Genomic DNA, 24,648 nt, shown 5'->3' with positions numbered 1-24,648 from the left:
AGGATTAAAAAAAGTACAAGGAGCGATTAGTATAATATAAATTGACAAATTAATATTATTTTATTTATTTTTTGTTTTACAGTCTACAGGAGGTTTTTTTTTTTATTATAAAAAAAACGAAAACAAACCACAAAAAAATACTATTTAAGATTATAATCAATGAGCTTTTAATCAAATCTGTCTATATCCTCTCAACCCTCCATTTTTAAATTCATTACTGAAAATGATCGATTAAAAGCAGCTAACGCCAGAATGCTCACAAAATGACATAAGCTGAATTAAATTTGTGATCTTACTTCAAGTACTTCATTCGCCACCCTTACTTGCCCATAGCGCAGGTGTATTTTGTTATCGTGAAAACACTTGACCAAGACTCCACGGTTGTATCAACTTTTCAAGATTATTTTTCCCTCACACACAAACTCACTCCCGCGCACCTTGTTCAGATCAGATTTTTTGGGACCTTACAACTTATCTTATAATACAGCGAATCTTTAACCTTGTCACAATTGCTTAAATAATTTTGACAATTTGTCCGTTCAGTTTTACCCAATTCATACAGCAGATGACATGCGTTTCACGTTTTTTAGTCACACTTTAATAAAATTGATTTCACATACTATAAAATACTTTGTAAAGTTTCCCTGGAAATTGAGGACCCCATACGGTATCCACGCGAATCCAAAGTTAAGAAACGTCGTTATAATGGAGCAATTTTCTTCAAGAGTTTTTTTTTTTTTTTAAACTTTCATCCAGTAACTCAACCTTAATCAGGATCCTACCCAGGGCCATATTGTGTACTCGAAAACAATTCAAATAGAATTAGACTTATTTCAACAACAAAATTCTACAAACTAATTTTTAAATGAAGGTTTCTAAAATAAATTTTATTCAATTTTCTGTTAACAAAGTCATTAACAATATCAAAGTTTGTATTGCTACAAGTTAGTGCTGTAATGTGGAAATAACTTCATACCAAATTTACAGAAACGCATTCGAATTCGTTTAAAAACAAAATAGATTTAACGCAAGGGCATTTTAATGTGATGAAGCAAGACCTCGGAACAAGGAGTACCTAAGGCCTACGAACACCAAAAGATGACCGTGATCCTGCCTACCCAATTCAGTGCTCGAGGAAAGCAGTTCATATTATACCCCTTCAGCTTAATTATTTTTTTAATTTCTCTTTTTGAGAAAAGTTTACTATTTATGTAAAAGGAATGACAAAAGCATTAAGTATACAAAAAAAAATGTACATTTAATGTACAATACAATACAAGTTGGTTAAAATGTTACAAGACATAGAAAAACAAAATACTCCACATCGCTGCAAGCTGTATAGAAGGATAAGTATAGTGAACCATTTCCCAGATATCTATTTCATCTTATTTTTCACCCCCTAGCAGAAATGCATCCGGGCAAACATCCCTCTCGCCCATGCCTTGGCAAAGCCCTGAAGTTTCGCCTATAAATAGTAAAAATTGCCACTGAAATAAAATGGGCTGTCTCTTTCAAGTTTCGTTAAGATTATGTTCTCTATTACCTGAAGTTCCCAGCCATTGCTCGATGAAATTCGATATTCTTTCTGAAAACGTTAGTACAGTTCCAAGTAAGTCATTACGGGTGACGAAAAATGAGCTCAAACCAGTTTCCAAAAATTCATTAAAAACTTTAAAATTAAACTACTAAGTTATTAATATTTCTCCTTGTACACAGTTAAAGGCTTTTCAATTCCGTTTTAAAAAAATTCTTGGTGCGAACTTTTAAAACAGTTGATGAAACGTGATCAAAAAGAATATTTATTGTAGTAAGTACCGTTAAGTTTTCGGCGTCATCCAGAAATTGGAAACAGGACGTAACTTAAATTTTAAATGCATTTCTTTTTTTTTTTTCTTTTTTCCCTATTCAAATTCATAAGTAAACTGTTATAATTTGTCTTGGAATGTGTCAGCGTAAATATAAGAATACATTTGGGACGGTGAAAAGAAACATCTAACGGTTCATAAAAAGTCCAAGGTTATGCTTAAATGCATTACAGTTTCTAATCACACCAACATCTTTCTTTTTATAATCCGATACAGCCCCTGGTGGCTCATGGACGCTAATTCGGAGATTACATTACCAATATTAAATACTTGAAACTAAACAGCTGCTATATTGATAAGTTTCGTTTCTATTCACAATGCGATGGCGTACAATTCTACAACTACACTGCTAAAAAATTAATAGAACATGAAGAAAACATGTTGTAACTCGTGAAGCTTGCGATGAAGTCGGACAAAATTTGGTATGGTGTACCATACAATAACGATGAAATGAGGAGACAGCGAGAAACTTCGGACAAGTATAAGGGCCATTTATATGGGTTGTATAAGAATTACCATAAAGGTCACATTACAGAAGTCGATACAAGATGCTCGAAAATATGGTCACATGACATCAGTATGGTGTATGACCCTCTCCAACGGCTAAATAGGTCTGACAGGGGTGAGCTATGCTTGATATAAGGGTGTCTAAGATTCAGAGGCAACAAATCCCATTCTTCCACCAGCACAGACCACAGCTCTCCAAGTGACCGAGGAGTTAGCTGTCAGCGTGCAATGCGACGCCCAAGAGTGTCCCACACATTCGATCGGATTTAAACCTGTTGATCGTGCTGGTCATGGCAGTCTTAAAATATCTCGAGTTTCTCCGTTTCGTGGGAACCACTGACAGATACACTATCTTAACTTCCAAGATATTTCTCCACTATTTGAACTCTTTGTGCAGCAGCTTTGTTGTGCATGAAAAGAAAATCTGAGCCAACCACACCCATAAAAAGTCGCACATAGGGTTCAACAATTTGTTCTCGTCACGTTTGCGCAGTTATAGTACCCTTATCAAAAACATGAAGGGGATGCGGTCGTTGATCATTATTCCACCCCACATGAGAACGCCTCCACCACCATAAGTGTCCCTTTCTTTCATGTTGCAGGGATGGTATCTCATTCCTCGTATCCATATGAAATAACATCTAGAATCTGTTTGTAGGCTGAAATGGGACTCAGAGAACAGAAATGTAGCCCATTTGTCAAGGTCCCAAACTGGTTGAAACTGCTCCCATGTTCATGGGACTAGTTTCAACGAGCTCTGTAGTGGTTTGGCGTTAATGGGATACAAACCACTGGCTTCCTTGCATAGAGTCCACTTGAATTGAGCCTTCTTAACACAGTCCGGTTCGAAATGTTTTCACCTGCAGCCGTAGCAACCTCAAGAGACAACTGAAGACAGGAAATAGTATGATTCCGTCTTGCTGTTAGAGTAGGATAGCGGTCTGTTCTGGTTGACGAAGAATCCCATCAATGCCGATGGGATTCTTCCTCTTGCTCAGAATAACCACCTGAGAAGGCATAAATTCAAATTGAGGAAAGACAGATGTTGGATAGATGTGCGGAAATTTGCCTTTAGCCAGCGGGTAGTTGGTTGGTGACACAGGCTTCCATCCCTTGTTGTGGAAGTTGATAACCTAAATAAATTTAAGGCTCAGCTGGACAGGTATTTCGAACGAACGGAGGGGTGAAATGGGAGTGGTTTTTTTTTTTTTTTTTTTTTGGCTGATGCTACATAAGCTAGCTTTCTTGCATCATATGCCTCTACTAATGCTAAGGTGTGGCCGGCCCTCTGAAGAAAAAAAATTCAGAAAACAGAAGAAATAGTGTCTGAACTTAATATGCTTAACATTTCCCATGGAAGCATTTTAACAATGATACAATAAGCATTAGTAACGTCCAAAGTTTGTGCAAAATGTGTTCCCAGAAACCTTTCCATTAACCACATAGGGTGGAGTGATCAAAAGAGAATTTAAAATTAATTATTGCTAATCCAGTTACATTTTTATCGCGTTTGGTGACTGGTAGTAAAACTTAGTTACATTTTGATGATCCTGGGTCCAAGTTAGAAAGAATGCAATGGAAACAATATCTCCGAACCCTTAAAGGTTTCGAACCAAATCATCAACTAGAAAAGTGTTGGTCTCAATTTTGTGGGACACAAAAGAATTGTTCTTAACTGATTACCGTGCACCTAAAACCACAATAAGAGGAAAATATTATTCATTGAAAGGCTTCTGGAGTCTGGAACTCTGTAATTCATCTGTAATGCTACTAAATAACATTATGGATAATATTATGCCAGTCTTATATCAAAGTTAAAAGGCTGCAATTGGGAAAAGAACTTAACATGCTTAACAAATCTGCGCTGTACATGGATAGGGGGTTAATGGTTCAAAAATCTACATTCCATTCATTATTAATTTTAGCCTATGCAACCCGAGATTTGTGCACAGGTGCTTTTTCTTCTCCATGAAAAAGCACCCGTGCACCAATTAAAATTAATAATGAATGTAGATTTTTCAACAATTAACCCCATGCCCACGTTCAGCACAGATTAGGTCCCAAGTGACTATTTGTTAAGGAATCTAAAGTACACTGATGAGCCAAAACATTATGACCAGCGAGTCGTTATGCAAATCGAAGCAACTGCAGGTGAACTACGGCACGTGCTCAGGTCAGGACACGGTGTATATAAAAAAAAAAAAAAAAAACCCTGATACTGAGATCCGTTAATCAGTGTTACTCTTGTTCTTCGGATGGGAAAGGCGGATTTAATCCAGTTTGACAAAGGCCAAATTGTAATGGCCAGACGACTGGATCAGAGCTTATCCGAAACGGCACGGCTGGTGGCATGCTCACGGTCTGCCGTCCTTAGTACCTACCGAAAGTGGTCTGAGGAGGGGAAACCCACAAACCGCCGGCGAGGTGTTGGACGACCACGGCTCATTGATACTCGAGGTGAGCAAATGCTCTCCCAGATGGTACGTGGCAACAGAAGGGCTTCTGTGGCGCAAATTGTTCATTTACCTACAAGAATACCGGACAATCCTAACCATACAGCCAATACGCTTGATCTTTTTCTCACAAACAACCCTTCTAAGTACACTGTCGAAGCGAGAGGCCTTTAGGCACTTCAGATCACAACTTGATGACTGTCTCTTCTCCAATGGAGCCTTTATCTCATGGCTATTCCGAACTTCTTGCTGTTTGGCATTACTGTAAGTGTTTGCTTTTTATTTACATAATTGTTATTTTACTTAATACGTAGTCTTATAGTTCTAATTACGCTGGTTATTTTTATTTTAATTTATATAAACAGTTTTTGTAGATATACGTAATACTTTATAAAACCGTTATCGTTCGAATATTGCAGGCATTGTTTTTGTATATAGTGATAGGGAATTCATATTTTTAATTGAGGTAGCTAGGTAGCTCTAACGTATAATTATAGAAACAGTAATACGCTTCACTGTTTCTATTAGATAGCATAGTATTGACATTTAATTTAATTTAATTTATTGATCTTATTAATTTAAAATATCATGCCCCAAACTAGAGCAGCAAAGCAACGGGCACAAAGTGGCAGGAGTGCTGTGACTCGGGGGAGAACTGAGGGGGGCGTTTCTCCGACGCATCACAGCCTAAAAAAATGTGCAACTTGTGAAATATTTGCCGAACTATCTGGAACGGAACATGATATTGCCATGGGGGATGTCTGTGTGTACGCGATGTAAGGAGTGTAAGGAAATAAGGCGACAACTCAGCGTTGTTATGGGCCTATATGAGAGTTTGAAGGACAGGGTGGATGCCCTCGAAAGATCTAAATTGAGGGGCCCATCAGGCTCTCAGCTGCCCACATCAACTCCAGAGCTTGCACTTGGTCATCACGCAACACAGCGGCAACCCCCAAGGCAGATTGCGCTGGTCCCAAAGGAACTAGTAGTTGTTGGTGACTCTATTGTCAGGGAAACATCCTTTGTAGAAAGGATAGATGGAACAGGACCAGGGTAAGTCTGCCAGGGGCAAAGGTTGATGACGTTGTAGAGCAGATACCATCTTTTAGGGGCACAAAAAGTGATACAGTAGTATACGTTGGCACTAATGATATTAAGAGTAGGAGACCGGCAGAATTACTTAACAAGTACAGGTCACTGATGAAAAAAAGCCGTGAATTAGGGTTGAATTTGAACGTGTCTGCAATTCTGCCCAGACACGATAGGAGGGAGTATATGATGAGAGCCTTGTCGATCAATTCGGCCCTGGAAAGACTGTGCAAGGCTCAAAGGATAGAATTTTTTTCAGCCTGGACTGTACTTGTTAACAGGACAGACTGCTTCTACAGGGATGGGATACACTTAAATAGAAAGGGTGCAAGAATATTTGCTGATGCTATCGAGGCAGTGTTAGGTGGGTCGGAAAACTGATAGCTTGGGGGGATACAAGGACTAATAGTTTAACAGTAGCCACTGGCAGAGGTGAAGGTGATTCTTGCACAACTTCTATTAGAATAAGTAGCGACCTGGAGCGAGGGGTGTTGGGGGTTTCAGGGACGGATGTCAGTCATCGTGAAACAGGTGGGTATATGGGATGTGTTAGAGTGGCTGGGAATAGGAATAGGTGCATGTATACTTGCATGTATACCAATGCTAGAAGTATAGTAAATAAATTTGATGAATTTGAAGTGTTGGTCAAGACATCAAAGGCGGATATTGTTGGGATATCTATCAGAGACGTGGTGTCACACAGATATAAGGAATGCCGAACTGGAATTTGGGGAGTACAATGTGTACAGAAAGGATAGACAGGATAGGAAGGGAGGAGGTGTTATGCTGTTAATAAAGAAAAACATAAAATCAAAAGAAGTGCATCCAGTTGATATAAATGAACAGCGCACTGTTGAGTCAGTTTGGTGTGACATCAGCACTGCGAAAGCAAAAATAAGAGTAGGAGTGTGTTATAGGCTTAATGACTCGAATGAGTACAATGAACAATTGTACAGAGAAATAGAATGGGCTAGTAAATCGGAATGTCTTATAATGGGGGATTTTAACTTCCCAGTTATTGACTGGAACTTGTGGGTTGGGCACTAACACACTAGTCAGACTTTTGTGGATTTATAGGATGATTGTTTTCTGCAGCAGCATGTTCGAGAGGCAACCAGAGAAAGTAATACTCTTGATCTGGTTATCAGCAGCGATCATTCATGTATTAGGAATTTGCAGATAAAAGAACCACTAGGTGGCAGTGATCACAGTGTACTGACGTGGGATTTACTTAAAGATTTAATTACCATCAGGGGTAAAGGAAAGGGTTTTTGCTTCCGTAAAGGCGAGTACAGTGGTCTCCGACAGTTTTTAAATTCTGTACAGTGGGATCAACTGACAATGTTACCCACAGTAAATTCTAACTGGGAAGCATTCAAGGAATCAATCGTGGAAGCTACTAAAAGTCTCATACCTATTAAGAAATATTGTTCAAGGTGTGAACAATATTTCTTGTTTAGGCCTTGTATTGTTTAGGCCTAAATGGTTATCAAATGAACTAATGAGACTCGTGACAGAGAAGAAAAATGCATGGGATGCATATAAATTATCAAGCGACTCAGAATCCTATAGCAGATATAAGCTAGTCTGTAATCAGGTCACAAAGGAGGTTCGGCAGGCGAAGGCAGATTAGCATTAGCATTAGCATTAGTAGAGGCATTTGATGCAAGAAAGCAAGCTTATGCAGCATCAGCCAAAAAAAAAAAAAAAAAAAAAACCCACTTCCACTTCACCCCTCTGTTCGTTCAAAATACCTGTCCAGCTGAGCCTTAAACTTATTTAGGCTATCAACCTCCACCACAAGGGATGGAAGTCTGTTCCACCAACCAACCACCAGCTGGCTAAAGGCAAATTTCCGCACGTCTATCCTACATCTGTCTTTCCTCAATTTGAATTTATGCCCTCTCAGGTGATTTTTCTGAGCTAGAGGAAGAATCCCATCAGCATTGAGCATGCTTAAACCATTCAAGGCTTTATACACCTCTATCAGATCACCTCGCTGGTGCCTAGTCTCCAGACACTGTAATTTGCAAAACTTAAGCCTTTCTTCGTAAGAGCACCCCTTTGTTCCATTCACTAATCTTGTTGCCCTTCTCTGTACTCGTTCCAGCAGCTCTACATCCTTCTTGAAATGAGGCCTCCAGACCTGTATACAGTACTCTAGGTGTGGCCTGACCATCGCCTTATACAATGGTATAATCACCTCCTTATCCCTGCTGGAAAAATTCCTGTATATCATTGACAATACTCCATGAGCTACTCTTGCAGCCCGTCTGCACTGCTCAGAGAACTTCATATCTGCCTGCACAACCACCCCCAAGTCCCTTTCATTCTCTACCACTGTCAGTGTAGTAACACAGAGTTGATACGTTGCTCTGGGGTTGCTGTTTCCCATGTGTAGTACTTTACATTTGTCAATGTTAAACTTCATTTGCCACCTCTCAGCCCATCTGCTCAACCTTTCCAGATCCTGTTGCAGCAGCATAGTGTCAGTAGTGTCCTTGACAACCCTGCCAACCTTTGTATCGTCTGCAAACTTGGACATTAAGCCCGATATACCATCATCAATATCATTTATAAATACAGAAAACAATAACGGACCCAACACTGAGCCCTGAGGGACTCCACTAATAACATCAGTCCACGATGAGCAGTGTCCATTGATTACCACTCTCTGTCTTCTCCCCCTCAACCACCCCTTTATCCATAGCAGCAATTTGCCTCCAATGTCACACTGCTCCAATTTGTGTAGCAGTCTTCCATGTGCAACAGTATCAAAAGCCTTTCTAAGATCCAAGTATATAATATCAAAGTTATTCCCTGAATCCAGTTCTTTTGTGACTGCATCATAGTATCCAATCAAGTTGGTCAGGCAAGACTTCCCCTTAACAAAACCATGCTGTGTCTGAGCTATAACTGAAGTCTTGTCTAAATGATCCTGCAGTGCTTCTTTAACCAGTGCCTCCATTAATTTTCCTGGAACAGAAGTTAAGCTCACAGGTCTATAATTACTTGTGTCAGCCTTTGATCCTCCTTTGTGAATTGGGGTCACATTTGCACATTTCCAGTCTATGGATGGGTACCTCCCCTGAGTCCAAGGAAGCTCTCATAATTATGGCTACGGGTTTGCTTACTTCCTTTGCTGCCTCCTTTAATATAACTGGATTGATCCCATCCACCCCGGGTGCCTTTCTTGTGTTTATCTTCAACAGTTTCTCCTCCACTTTACTCCCAGTTATTTCAAGATTCTGTAGCTTACTGCTAGAGTTGAATACACCTCTGGCATTCCCCTCGCTGAATAACTCCTCATGTGTGAATGTTGATGCAAAATATTCATTTAGTTTGTTAGCTACCTGAGCAGGATCATCAACACTTGACCCATCAATATCAAGTGGACCAATCTGATTCATCCCCTTCCTTCTAGAGTTTACATAAGTAAAGAACTCTTTGCTGTTTTTCTCTGCATCCCTTGCCAAGGATTTCTCGTAATCTGCCTTCGCCTGCCTAACCTCCTTTGTAACTTGGTTGCATATCAACTTGTATCTATCATAGGCTTCTGTGTCATGTGTTAATTTGTATGTATCCCATGCATTTTTCTTCTCTGCCATATGCCTCATTAGTTCATCTGACATCCATTTTGGCCTAAACCTTGAACAATATTTCTTAGTTGGTATGTAAAGCCTAGTAGCTTCCAAGATAAGTTCTTTGAATGCTTCCCATTTTGAATTTGCTGTTGGTAACATCATCAGTTGGTCCCACTGTATAGAATTTAAATACTGTCTCAGTCCATCGTAGTCGCCTTTACGGAAGCAATAACCCTTCCCTTTACCCCTAATGGTAGTTACCTCTTTGAGTAAATCCCACTTCAGCACACTGTGATCACTGCCACCTAGTGGTTCATTTATCTGCAGATTCTTAATGCATGAAGAATCACTGCTGATAATCAAATCAAGAGTATTACTCCCTCTAGTTGCCTCCCGAACATGCTGATGTAGAAAACAATCATCCAATAATTCCACAAAAGTCCTGCTAGTGTGTGAGTAACCAGCTCCCAAATTCCAGTCAATATCTGGGAAATTAAAATCTCCCATTATAAGACACTCTGATTTACTGGCCCACTCTATTTCCCTGTACAGTTCCTTATTATACTCATCAGAGTCATTAGGCCTATAGCACACTCCTACTCTCAATTTTGATCTCCCAATGTTTATGTCACACCAAACTGACTCCACACTGCACTGTCCAGCGATGTCGACTGGCTACACAGATTACGAGAAATCGTTGGTAAAAGATGCTAAGAAAAACAGCAAGGATTTCTTTACTTATATAAACTCTAAAAGGAAGGGGGTGAATCTGATTGGTCCACTTGACATCGATGGTTCGACTGTTGATGATCCTGCTCAGATAGCAAACAAACTGAATGAGTATTTTGCATCTACATTCACACGTGAGGAATTATTAAGGTTTGAAAATGGCAGAAGGTTATCAAATTGTAGCAAGATACTTAATGATTTTGTAATAACTGAGAGCAAAGTGGAAGAGAAATTGTTGAAGTTAAACGTAAGGAAAGCACCTGGGGTGGATGGGATCTATCCAGTTATATTAAAGGAGGCGGCAAAGCAACTAAGCAAACCCTTAGCCATAATTATGAGAGCATCCTTGGACTCAGGGGAGGTTCCCACGGACTGGAGATGTGCAAATGTATCCCCAATTCACAAAGGGGGATCGAAGGGTGACACGAGTAATTACAGACCAGTTAGTTTAACTTCTGTTCCGGGTAAAATAATGGAGTCGCTGGTTAAAGATGCATTGCAGGATCATCTCGACAAGACTGCAGCAATAATTCAGACACAGCATGGGTTTGTTAAGGGAAAGACTTGTCTGACAATTTTGATAGGATATTATGATGTGGTTACAAAGGAACTCGATGCGAAAAATAATTTTGATATCATATATTTGGATTTCAGGAAAGCTTTTGACACTGTTGCGCATGGAAGACTATTGTACAAATTGGAGCAGAATGGTATTAAGGGTAAGTTGCTACAATGGATAAAATGATGGTTAAGTGCGAGAAGACAGAGGGTGGTAATCAATGGGTGCTGCTCTTCTTGTACTAATGTTATTAGTGGAGTCCCACAGGGTTCGGTGTTAGGTCCACTGTTGTTTTATATATTTATCAATGATATTGATGAAGGTATGTCGAAGGTATGTGATGAAGGTATGTATGGCTTAATGTCGAAGTTTGCAGATCATACAAAGGTTGGCAGGGTTGTTAATGACAGTAATGGCAGTGTGCTACTGCAACAGGATCTAGATAATTTGGGCAGATGGGCTAAGAAGTGGCAACTGAAGTTTAACCTTGACAAATGCAAAGTACTGCATATGGGTAGAAGTAACCCCAGAGAAACGTACCAACTGTGTGGTACTACACTTAAGGTGGTAGAAAATGAAAAAGACCTGGGAGTAATTGTGCAGGCAGATATGAAGTTCTCTGAGCAATGCAGACAGGCTGCCAGGGCAGGTCATGGGGTTTTGTCAATGATATATAGGAATTTTGCTAGCAGAGAAAAGGAGGTGATTATCCCTCTGTATAAGGCAATGGTCAGGCCACGGCTTGAGTACTGCGTACAGGTCTGGAGGCCTCATTTTAGGAAGGATGTAGATTTACTTGAGCGTGTACAGAGAAGGGCAACAAGATTGGTGAGGGGAATGAAGGGATCCTCTTACCAAGAGAGGCTTAAGTTCTGCAAATTTCAGTGGCTGGAGCCTAGGCACCTGCGCGGTGATCTGTTTGAGGTATATAAAGCCTTGAATGGGTTGAGCACGCTGAATTCTTCCATTTGTTCAGATTACGAACCTAAGGGGGCATAAATTCAAATTAAGAAAAGACAGATGTAGAATAGATGTGCGGAAATTTGCCTTTAGCCAGCGGGTGGTTAATTGCTGGAACAAACTTCCATCTGTCGTTGTGGAAGTTGATAGGTTGAATAAATTTAAGGAGGAACTGGAGAGGCATTTGGAGGGAATGGTGTGATTTTTTTTTTTTGGCTGATGCTGCATAAGCTCATACATTTGCTTTCTTGCATCACATGCCACTACTACTACTACTACAAGAATGCAAAATGGGATGACCTGCGAGATTTCTTTTCTTCTTTTCCTTGGTCGGATTACTGTTTCAAAACTTCTGATGTCAACGTCTGCTCAGATCGTGTCAGTGAAATTATTCTTGCAGGAATGGAATCCTTTATCCCACACTCCACTTTAAAATCTCGTCCTTTATCTAAACCTAGGTTTTCCAATAAATGTGCTAAGGCTGTTCAAGACAAGAACGCTACATATCGTAATTGGCTTGTTTCTAATTCTTCAGTTTCATTTTCTGCCTACACCAAAGCTCACAACAATTGTAAAGCAGTTATTAATCAGTCTAAACTAGAGTTTGAACAGGCTAAGAGTAGAAAACTTGCTTCTTTCCCTAATGGTAGCCAAGCATTCTAGTCCCTTGCCAAATCTATTGGCCGCAACTTTTGCCCATCTCTGCTCCCACCTCTGTCCAAACCAGATGGTTCTGTTGTCACTTCAGCCAAGGATAAAGCTGACCTGCTAGCATTGGAGGCTTGAAGTGGTGGGAACCCATGTTTAGTCTCTAGAGCTAAGTTCCGGTCAACCCTTCCCTATCTCTTCCATCATGCAGTATGATTGATGACTTTTGAGGTTATGATGAACGTCGTGGCGAGATCCAATATTCCTTAAATTTCGCGGGTACAGCTCTAAAACGGTTTTCGCAGGCCGGCCGCTAGTTAGTACACCGGACCGGACCTATTGGTAACTCTCTAGGAGGCTTCCGGATCAGCTAGTGTATAATCGTGCTACCTCTACTCTGCCAGATAGTGACTGGAGGGAGTACGAGTAGTGTGTATGCGGGGAGCATTGTCGAGGCCACGTTATATCAAGGATCTAGGTATATTCTTACCACATGTACGCCATATCCAAAAATTTCATTACTTCATACAGCATGTCCCACCCACTCTTTCTTAGTATTGAATACACCATGAATTGTCAAACTAATAGAGCAAGCTTATCTGCGAAAAGATCTGAACCTCCCAAGGACTTCCTAATTCATTTCACAAATATACGTGGTCTCAATTCTAATCTCAACGATGTCCATTTCCACTTGCAGTCTGCCAAACCCCATGTACTTTTTCTGACAGTATCTCAGTTATCGGTTGATTCAACTACTGCTCATCTCAGATGTCCAAATTATTCGCTGTATGATTCCTTTCGCCTCAAAGGTGGTACTTGTGCATATGTCCGTTCTGATATTCCCTGTCAGAGACTTGGCAATTTGGAATCTCCTCTCTTTGATCTTCTCTGGCTTAAAATCTCTCTACCTCATTGTGTCAAATTCATCTGTTGTCTCTACCGTTCTCCCAACTCGACTAATCACTTGGAGCTCTTTGACTTCCTCTCGTTGCAACTTGACTTTCTCCAGTCCAACTCTCCTAACAGTGAGGTAATTTTCCTTGGTGATTTTAATGTTCACAACCCCAGCTGGCTTCCGTTTTCTAGTCACACCGACCCAGCAGGTCGAGATGCTGAGGCTTTTGCAATTACTAATGACCTAGCACAGATTGTTCAATTACCTACAAGAATACCTGACAATCCTAATCATACAGCCAATACGCTTGATCTTTTTCTCACAAACAACACTTCTAAGTACACGGTCGAAGTGAGAGCTCCTTTAGGCACTTCAGATCACAACTTGGTGATTGTCTCTTCTCCAATGGAACCTTTATCTCATGGTTATTCCCAACCTCGTGTTGTTTGGCATTACAAGAGTGCAAAATGGGATGACCTGCGAGACTTCTTTTCCTTGGTCAGATTACTGTTTCAAAAGTTCTGATGTCAATGTTTGCTCAGATCGTGTCAGTGAAATTATTCTTGCAGGAATGGAATCCTTTATCCCACACTCCACTTTAAAATCTCGTCCTTTATCTAAACCTTGGTTTTCCAATAAATGTGCTAAGGCTGTCCAAGAGAAGAATGTTGCATATCGTAATTGGCTTGTTTCTAATTCTTCAGTTTCATTTTCTGCCTACACCAAAGCTCGCAACAATTGTAAAGCAGTTATTAATCAGTCCAAACTAGAGTTTGAACAGGCTAAGAGTAGAAAACTTGCTTCTTGCCCTAATGGTAGCCGAGCCTTCTGGTCTCTTGCCAAAGCTATTGGCCGCAACTTTTGCCCATCTCTGCTCCCACCTCTGTCCAAACCAGATGGTTCTGTTGTCACTTCAGCCAAGGATAAAGCTGACCTGCTAGCATCCCATTTTTCTTCCAGCTCATGTATTAATGATCTTGGTAAAACACCTCCCACCATTCCCAACACACTCCATTCAATGCCCCCTGTGGTCTTCCGTCAAAAGGATATCAGAAGGATTTTGATGAATCTCGATGCTAAGAAAGCTACAGGTCCTGATGGTATTTCTCCACTTGTTCTCAAAACCTGTGCTCCTGAACTTACTCCTATTCTTTGCCGCCTTTTTTCACTTTCTTATTCTAAAGGTGTTTTTCCTTCTGCTTGGAAATTTGCTCATATCCAGCCAGTTCCTAAAAAGGGTGACAAATCCCTCCCATCCAATTATCGTCCCATTGCAATTACTTCTACTCTTTCTAAAGTAATCGAGAAATCAATTAACCGCCAACTCTTAAACTACCTAGAAACCTTCCATCTGATCAACGATCGCCAGTATGGATTCCGTCAGTGTCGATCCACTGGTGATATTCTGGCTTATGTTGCCCATTTATGGACTAATTCAATGGAAAGGTTCGGTGAAACACAAGTAGTTGCTCTTGACATCTCAAAAGCTTTTGATCGTGTTTGGCATAAAGGTCTTCTAAACAAGCTTCCATCTTATGGTTTGCCAACTGTTTTTAGTAATTGGTTATCCAGTTTTCTCTCTGATCGCTCACTGAGGGTGATGGTTGATGGTCTCTGTCTTCTAACTTCTCCACTAATGCCGGTGTCCCCCAAGGTTCAGTTCTTTCCCCCACTCTTTTCCTCTTGTATATCAATGACCTTCTTCCATTGACTGGAAATCCTATCCATAGTTTTTCCGATGATAGCACATTGCATTCAACTTTCCATTTTGAGAAACCTTGTCCTGCTCAATCAGCTTCAACTTCTCGAATATCTGCTACCAATTCCTTAAATGCCGATCTTCAGGTAATTCTCCAGTGGGGCAAAGACAACTTAGTTGATTTCAACCCTTCTAAAACTCAGTCTTGTCTTATATCTCGCAAAAAAGGATTCTTCTGCTCCTATGCTTATCTTTATTGACACTCCAATTTCTAGGCAAAAGGATATATCTCTTTTGGGGATTACCCTGATTTCTAATCTCTCTTGGTACAAGCACATTACAAATATTGCTTCCTCTGCATCTAAAAAACTTGGTTTTCTCTTTCGCTCTCGGCGTTACTTTTCTTCCAAACAGCTGCTCACTCTGTATAAATCGCAAATCCGCCCTGCCATGGAATATTGTTCCCACATCTGGGGTGGTGCCTCCAAAACCTCTCTCAGGCTTCTTGATTCCATTCAGAAGAGGGCAGTTAGGTTAATTAATGATTCATCTCTAACAGAGTCTCTCCACTCGCTTTCTCATAGACGTACTGTTTCTGCTGCATGCCTCTTCTACAGATACTTCCATGGGCACTGTTCTTCTGAATTAGCTTCTATAATTCCCGCTCTCATTCAAAACAGTCCGAACACGTGCCGCCACCAGCCAACATCCATTTACTGTCCAACTTCAAACCCACAGAACCAACTTTTCATCTTCCTCGTTTATTCATTCAACTGCCGTTTTCTGGAACAACCTTCCTTCATACGTATTTCCTGAAAATTACAATCTACAGAAGTTCAAGTCCAATGTCAACAAATATCTTCTTTCGTCTTCTCAATCTCCAACCCAAGCACGGTACTAAATACTTCTCGTGTTTGGGGTTCACAAAAAAAAAAAAAAAAAAAAAAATCCCATTTTTCTTCCAACTCATGTATTAATGATCTTGGTAAAACACCTCCCACCATTCCCAACGCGTTCCAGTCAATGCCTCCTGTGGTCTTCCGTGAAAAAAATGTCAGAAGGATTTTGACGAACCTTGATGCTAAGAAAGCTCCAGGTCTCGATGGTATTTCTCCACTTGTTCTCAAAACCTGTGCTCCTGAACTTACTCCTATTCCTTGCCGCCTTTTTTCACTTTCTTATTCCAAAGGTGTTTTTCCTTCTGCTTGGAAATTTGCTCATATCCATCCAGTTCCTAAAAAGGGTGACAAATCCCTCCCATCCAATTATCGTCCCATTGCAATTACTTCTACTCTTTCTAAAGTAATGGAGAAATTAATTAACCGCCAACTCTTAAATTACCGAGAAACCTTCCGTCTGATCAACGATCGCCAGTATGGATTCCGTCAGTCTCGATCCACTGGTGATATTCTGGCTTATATTACCCATTTATGGACTAATTCAATGGAAAGGTTCGGTGAAACACAAGTAGTTGCTCTTGACATCTCAAAGGCTTTCGATCGTGTTTGGCATAAAGGTCTTCTAAACAAGCTTCCATCCTATAGTTTGCCAACTGTTTTTTGTAATTGGTTATCCAGTTTTCTCTCTGATCGCTCACTGAGGGTGATGGTAGATGGCTCTGTCTTCTAATTTCTCCACTAATGCTGGTGTCCCCCAAGGTTCAGTTCTTTCCCCCACTCTTTCTCTTTTATATTAACGACCTTCTTCCATTGACCGGAAATCCTATCCATAGTTCTGCTGATGATAGCACATTGTATTCTACTTTCCATTTTGACAAACCTTGCCCTGCTCAATCAGCTTCAACTTCCCGCAAATCTGCTACCAATTCCTTAAATGCCGATCTTCCGATAATTCTCCATTCGGGCAAAGACCACTTAGTTGATTTCAACCCTTCTAAAACTCAGTCTTGTCTTATATCTCGCAAAAAGGATTCCTCTGCTCCAATGCTTATCTTTGGTGTTACTCCGATTTCTAGGCAAAATGATATATCTCTCTTGGGGATTGCCCTGACTTCTAATCTCTCTTGGCACAAGCACATTACAAATATTGCTTCCTCTGCATCTAAAAAACTTGATTTTCTCTTTCGCTCTCGGCGTTACTTTTCTTCCAAACAGCTGCTCACTCTGTACAAATCGCAAATCCGCCCTACCATGGAATGTTGTTCCCACATTTGGTGGTGCCCCAAAACCTCTCTCAGGCTTCTTGATTCAAAAGAAGGCAGTTAGCTTAATTAATAATTCATCTCTAACAGAGTCTCTCCACTCGCTGTCTCACAGACGTACCGTTTCTGCTGCATGCCTCTTCTACAGATATTTCCATGGGCACTGCTCTTCTGAATTGGCTTCTATAATTCCCGCTCTCTCTTTCAAAACAGTCCGAACACGTGACGCCACCAGTCAACATCCATTTACTGTCCAACTTCAAACTCACAGAACCAACTTTTCATCTTCCTCGTTTATTCATTGAACTGCCGTTTTTTGGAACAACCTCCCTGCATACGTATTCCCTAAAAATTACAAGTCTATAGAAGTTCAAGTCCAATTTCAACAAATATCTTCTTTCGTCTTCTCAACCTCCAACCCAAGCACAGTACTAAGTACTATAGGTTCTAATACCTCAAGTGTTTGGGGTTTACATAAAAAAAAAAAAAAAAAAAACTCGCCAGTAATTGGAATGCTAGTGACAGGAGTAATGTGTCACAACAGATGGAACCTTGCTGAAAATGGGGTTGCGCAGCCGCAGGTCGCTCTGAGTGCCCATGCTAACCACAGTTCACCAGTGACAGCGCCTGCAATGGGCACGCGAGCATCGAAACTGGACCATGAGTGATTGGAAGAAGGTCGTCTGGTTCTGTGAATCAAGTTTCCTGTTGCGCCATGTGGACGTCTTCGCGAATAGCCCTGTGGCATCGTCACCGTCCTTCCCTACACCGGGTGGGAAAAGCCCGGATTCGAATCCCGTCCATGAAGCGAGGAACATTAGTGGGCTTTTTTCATTCCATGGCTGAGTTAGTCTGTCTCAGGCGCAGATAGAAAGGTTTTCCCCTCAGAAACTGGGGTTTTTCGTCCAGCAAACAGACAAATCTATCATAGAACTAATAGAAAACATATTCAAAGGAAGTTTGCAGATTTTCGCTGCTTTGCCGTGTCTCAAAAAATGTGCACACATTTTAGAAAATAAAATAATTTTTTTTTTTTTTTTTAGGTTTGTGTATGTACATAAGCATGCTGAAATAGGGCAGATGTTCAAATTGTCCACCATTTTCTTCTAGGCACTATTTACAACCGAACAAGTGAATGACAAATGTTCTCCAATGTTACTGCAAGGACAGCTCCACATGCTTTTTTAATTTCATCCTTTAATCGTTGAAGTGTCGCTAATTTTCCACTATAAGCTACATCCTTTGGATATCGTCACATGTAGAATTCAAGTGGGGTTAAATCAGATGAATATGAGAGGGGAGAGCACAAAATTCCTCATTGGCCTATCTACAGATAAGTGATCTGTTATGAAAATAGGCTCTGACATCGGTAGCTGTCCCTTCAAAAAACATACGGTCCAAAAATTAGTATTAGTAGTGGCAAATGATGCAAGAAAGCAAGCTTATACAGAACCAGAGGGGAAAAGAAACCCACCCCTTCCCATTTCACCTATTCATCCCATCCAGCAGTTTTATTCCTTCCTTGAATTTATTCAAGCTATCCACTTCCACAACATCAGGATAGAAGTTAGTTCAAGCAAACAACCACTCGTTGGCTAAAGACAAACTTCCGCACATCTATTCCTAAATTTGAAATGTCCTCATGTGCGTAGTCCGAGCGAGAGGAAGAATCCTATCAGCAATGAGTTTGCTCAATCCATTCAAAGCTTTAACATCTCAATCAGATGGCCTCGCAGGTGCCTGGTCTCCAGACGCTGCAATTTGCAGAACAAGCCTTTCTTGGTTAATTACCACTAGATGAGAGACCACACCAGACTAATTGTGTTAAATTCACTGCATGAACATTTGAATTATCAGGGGATCAATAAACACAATTATGTCAGTTCACTGTACTATTGAGCTTGAATCCAACCCATCTTACCCGAAAATCTTGCATTCTCATCCACCTTCTTTTAAGCCGTTCACTGGACAACTCAGAAAAAGGAATTAGCTTTAATTCATATAATGTAAAAATAAAAAGAATTCCTTGTACTGTAGACGGGATTCGAACCCGGGCTTTTGCCATCGGAGGTGGGAAAGAAGCTGATTATAACCAATGGGCTGCCACGAGGACATTCATATCGTGTAGCATCCTTGGCACGTATTTGTAACTTCTCTTCCAAGCAGCAGTGTATCTTTATCTGTCAAGGGTGCTGCTTGTGAGACTAGTGTTTCTAGTCTCGCAAGCAGCACCCTTGACAGATAAAGAATTTTCTGTTTGTACTCAGGGAAGACCACAGTGTGTTCAGCGGAGTAGTTTACAAGGGGGGGGGGGGAGAGAGAGAGAGAGAGTACACAAAACAAGAAACAGCACCGTATTTAGTACGCGCGGGCCTGAACCAAGCCTCAAAGCACACCTATTTATGTACTCTCACGCCTGACTGCTCGGCTGATTGTGCAAGTCGCTGCAACACCAGGTCAGACTTTTCACTGACCCTTTGATGAGCGAGATCCCCAATGCTTGCACAAATTTTGCACAGTATCGTGTCTTAAATTTAACACTAATTCTTGGACTTATCGATGTCAGTTTTTGCGAAAAATTCACGTCTCCATTATCTTTTGAACTTCAACACCTATCCATGGATTTCCAGCATTTTAAATTTGTGCTCCGTTGTTCGAATGTTAAACGTCCAGTCGCCATGCTGTTTACGCTTTGCATTATGGGTACCACTTCGATTTTGTTTTAACAAATGCCGCCATCCTTAATCAGCAAAAGATACTTTAATCAAAGACGAAAAAAATTTAAGTATCAACACAGTGCAATCTAGATATAATGCGTTCTTCATACCGCAGTTTCGGATATACAGCGGATATGATCATGTCCCTCAAAACGAATTATGAAAAAAAGTAGTAGTGTGTTTATTTATTTTATTATTTTATTTTCCAGTTTATTTTATACTGGAGTCAAGTGCAATTCTGCCCAGACACGATAGGAGGCAGTATATGATGAGAGCCTTGTCAATCAATTCGGCCGTGGAGAGATTGTGCAAGGCTCATTGGATAGAATTTTTCATAGCGCGGTCTGTGCTTATTAACAGGAGAGTGTTTCTAAAAGGATGGGATACACTTAAATAGAGAATATTTGCTGATGCCATGGAGGCAGTGTTAGGTGGGTCGGAAACTGCTAGCTTTGGGAGGGGGGGAGATTCACAGACTAATAGAAGCCACAAGCAGAAGTGAAAGTAATTCTTGCACTGCTTCTATGGCCATGAACAGCAGCCTAAAGAGCAAAGTTGCTGGGGGGTTTCAAGAGCTACTAGTTCAGCTAGTTCTCTGCTCTGTCCAGAATAGAACTTACTGGTTCGAGCAGAACTGTTCAGAAACATTCCAGATTCCAAAACTCCCAAAAGGAGTTTGGAAACGATAACTTGGGTGTAGATCTCGACTCTAGACAGAAAATGGCAGACACTACATTAAACCACCGTTGTGCTTTGATGTGTTCTTTTTCTTTAGGTCCTTTTCCCATTACATTCCCTCTAACTGTCATGTGAGCTCTCTAATCACCCGTTACTTCCAGTAGCGCTGCGTTCCTATATACCGCCAGTAAAGTGTAAAGTGTGTTTAGGGTCAAACGGCACCAGGGGTTTCCCCCCTCTCCGCGTAGTTTACATTGTGGTGTGATACAGTTCACTGTAAAGGCCAGAGATTTAAAAGTATATGGATCTTGAGGTGTGTGATGTCGTGTACTGTTGTTCTTCTGGCCATTTAGCCGCCAGACCCCTGCTGAGGCCCGACGTTGCCCACACTTTTCCCCATGGAGGCAGACCAGGTACCCAGTAGTTGTAGTTTACTCTGGCAGGTCCTGCCACCTAGTTTCCTGAGATTTCAGTGGCTAGGACCTTAAAAAAAAAAAAAAAAACGTTTGCGTGGTTGTTGTCATTTGGTTTTTAGGAGCATTAGCAACTAAGGCCATATTGCTCCGGGGATATGCGATGGTCATTCCCTGACCTTTCCGCATCCTCCGTATTTGGTGGTGACGGGCTCGAACCCCGGTCTAATCAAGAAGCGTGTGTTACGCACTACTGCTCCTTCCCACCTGGCTACGGAGGCGCCTTACGTTTGGGTGGGTTGATCGCTAGATTGAAAGACCAAAATGTGAGCGAACTTAATTTGGAACTATTAAATTTTGAATTGTGGGATATACACTGGAGAGCAGATAGAGAGGGAGAGGAGACTGGGGGGAGAAAGACAGAAGAAATGGGATAAATAGAGGAGATGACCCCATTATAAGTCAGTGGTGAATGTCCATGCTCCACGAGGAGGAAATCTGGGTTGGCGAGTAGGGGAGAGGAAAGATGGACAGCCTCCTGATTCCTCCCCTACCGCCGAGGGAGTGGGAAAGAAAGATGGGTCCAGCAAGACCGCCGGCACCGATTGCCATTATGGCTGGCATATGCAGAAAGCTCTGCGGTCTCACTGGGCTGGTTGGAATTCAGCTGAGTAGAAATTCAGCTAAGCAGCCTCATGAGGGTCACTCATGAGATGTGCCGCCAGTAAGCAAAATAAAATTTGATGCCCTAAATGTTGAATACTGATAAGCGTTAACCAATCAGAAAACAATATCAAAAGAAATTTCGGCGCCTACTTGAACTGCCGCCCGTAAGCGACGCTTACTTCGCCTACCCACTTGCGGCGGCCTTGGTTACTTCTCAGGAGTGAGATGAAGTATTAGATGCTGGAAGATTCATATGACCAATACTAAGAAAAGATTCATCTTAATATTGGCCATATAGTGCAAGGAAGCCACAGACTTTGATGCGCCGGCCAGAAGGAAAAGAAAAAAACGAACCGAGTATGCGACCTCCCACCTCAGGTAGGTAACTTCCAGTCGAGCACTGAATTTCCTTCAAACTGTCAGCTTAAACTACACGAGGAAGCAACTTTGTCCAGTTATCAACAACTCGCTGGCTAAAAGTAAACTTCCTACAACCTAGTCTAAGCCTCATCCCCTGTAATTTTAATTTATGGTCCCTAGGTCTGGAATTCTTTATAATAATTAAAATTCTTCCTTCAATCATTTTACTGACCACTCTCATATTACTAACCGCATCATATAAACCTCAGTCAGGTCTCCTCTAAGGTGGCTGGTTACCAGCCTCTGTATCCCACATAATCGAAGTCGTTCCTCGTACCGTCTTTTTCTGATCTCGTCATTTGAGTTGCCTGTGTTTGCACCTTTTCATCACGCTCCGAAAGAAAAATGTTAAGAAAAATTTTGTTAAAATTTAAATTTGAATAAAAATCTTAATCCACCGAAGCCAACTTAAAACATGTCTGCCCTCTTCGACTGCGTACAGTAAAATGTCCACACAGATGGTGTATATCTCAAGTAAAGTCCAGAGAGGAGAGTTACCGAGGATTTTTACTCTACTTTGCATAATGTACTACATTATGCATTAAAGATCTTGTTAAAGTGATAACATTTCCAAGGCCATATACATCATGTGCTACTGATGGTATCAGATGTTTATTACTTTTACTAAAGGTGTTCCTCGGAGTTCTTCCTTGGGACCAGTGGCAGTCCTAGGTAGGGTCAACAGCGGCTGTAGCTCGCTCCTTATAAACTAAAGTATATTTTGTGTATTACTCTAGAACGAAAAGTCGGATGGAGGCCAAGTTTTCAACCTATGTTCTGTTAGTCCTTGGGAAATTTTCAGGTCCAGATGAGATTTCACAATCTTCATTTCCCCCCCCCCTACAAAAATCGGCATAAATGAATGTATGCGACTGCTACCAAATTTAACATATTCTTTGGCTCCTGGCATGGTTTTAAATTCAGATTTCGTGACATTCCCTCCCCAGTTTTTCTAAGAAATATTACTATAAATTAGGATCAAGAGTTCTGATCCATTTCAAAATTTCAGTACGTATTTACGATATTTTAGGAATCTTTGTAACAAATTTCATGTTTATTTTTTTAAGAAATCATGAAATTATTACTATTTTTAACGCACCTAAAATGTAACTCACCCCGTACATTAACTAACTTGTTATACAAGTGATTTTGCATTCCATTCGCTTGCGGATTGAGGGGAAAGACAAGGGGCACGTGTTTCCTCCCAAAAATTGGAATTAGAAGCATCATATCTTAACGTACTGTTGCGCCGAATAGAAAATGAAAAAAAAAAAAAAAGGGGGGGGGTGGATAATAGACAGGCTATTAGACTATCATAATTGACATGCCAACTTGCGTCCCCCCCTACCCCAGAAAAAAAATTCTGGATCTGCCTATATGCGCATATAGGCAGATCCAGAACTGCCACCTGCGCAAATAACCATTTGAATTTTGTCTGCGAGTGCTTATAGCCTTGTATGAAAAATTAGTCTTTGAAACCGTCAGGCAATGATTTGGAAGGAAATATTAAACTATTTGAATTACAAATGGTATGTTACCAGCGTTCAATCATCTACGTGTACGAAAAAAAAAAAAAAACTTACTCAGTAGGCTTATAATCTCCCCCCCCCATTAATCTCAATTACCAATCAACTAAAACTGTAATTTTTACAACGAAGAACTGTATTAATTCAATAGCGAAAAGGAAAATATTAACACTTAAGTAAAATTACATTATGGGTTTTTAGACAGTATTTTGGCTTGATAGATATCGCTTATAATTTTTAAAGTTGGACTACTTACCAAAAAAAGCAAATTGAATACATGTAGTAGTAACTTAATACACGACTGTCCGCCACTAAGTACCATTTTTAAAATTAAATATTTTTAATTAAAACTCCTAAATTTGGGCAAAAGTGTAGATGTACTCCAAACTTCTCTGGCAGAATCAACACGTAGAGATGGCACAAAGAGAAGTTAGTTTTATTTGTACCTCCCATTGTGTAATAACGTCATTGGCTAAACGTAACAGTGTGTCATGCGCAGTGCAATCGGATTGTAACTCCCACTATTGTTACGCTTCTAATAACAGTTAACATTTGTAAGATAACCAGTATTCCGTGAAAAACAGATTACACACAACAAACATTTTCAAAATACTCTATTCTAGGATTTTGTATTGATATACTATAACTGCAGTTTAACGTTGAACTTGAGGGGGAAATGATGTTATAATCTTGAGGGAGATGGAAAATAAATTATCAGCTGTTTCACTAAATGCATATACCATAATAACTTTATGCAATTTAGCAAAATTCTAAATTATATATACATGTATATACTAGAGAGGACAAAATAATGGAAACACCTGATAAGAAAGTAGTAGTTTTTGTAATGGCTTGTATGGGATATTTATGAACATACAGTGTTTACTTTTCTTTTTGTGTTTGTTTTGTTTCTTCCAGGTACCGATGGAGTTGATGATTCTTGTAGATAGACGTTGCTGAATTCAAATATAGCAACCATATCGCTGTAACACGCACCATTTTAAGGGAGAAGGGATTAAAGTCAAAAACTAAGTTTCTAGTAAAAAAAAGATTTCATTTTCATGTATTTTAAGAAAATG

The 24,648-nt window shown here is 40.4% G+C and overlaps 1 protein-coding gene across 1 annotated transcript in view; it reads right to left on the bottom strand.

Moving 5' to 3' along the window:
• The window catches only part of LOC150091749 (CD63 antigen-like), a 103,697-nt gene extending 79,761 nt beyond the window's left edge, over nt 1–23,936 (bottom strand). Inside the window, exon 1 of the mRNA XM_090385544.1 lies at nt 23,826–23,936. Within this exon, the coding sequence (XP_090241670.1) occupies nt 23,826–23,891 (66 nt within the window). The 5' untranslated portion in view covers nt 23,892–23,936. The remainder of the gene's footprint in view (nt 1–23,825) is intronic.
• Between the last annotated feature and the right edge of the window lie 712 nt (nt 23,937–24,648).

Source organism: Mastigoproctus giganteus, chromosome 1 (assembly GCF_048544385.1).
Source record: "Mastigoproctus giganteus isolate SK-2022 chromosome 1, ASM4854438v1, whole genome shotgun sequence".
Lineage (NCBI taxonomy): Eukaryota > Metazoa > Arthropoda > Arachnida > Uropygi > Thelyphonidae > Mastigoproctus > Mastigoproctus giganteus.
Note: the sequence above shows the minus strand (reverse complement) of the source record. Positions and strands in the feature narration are given on the sequence as shown.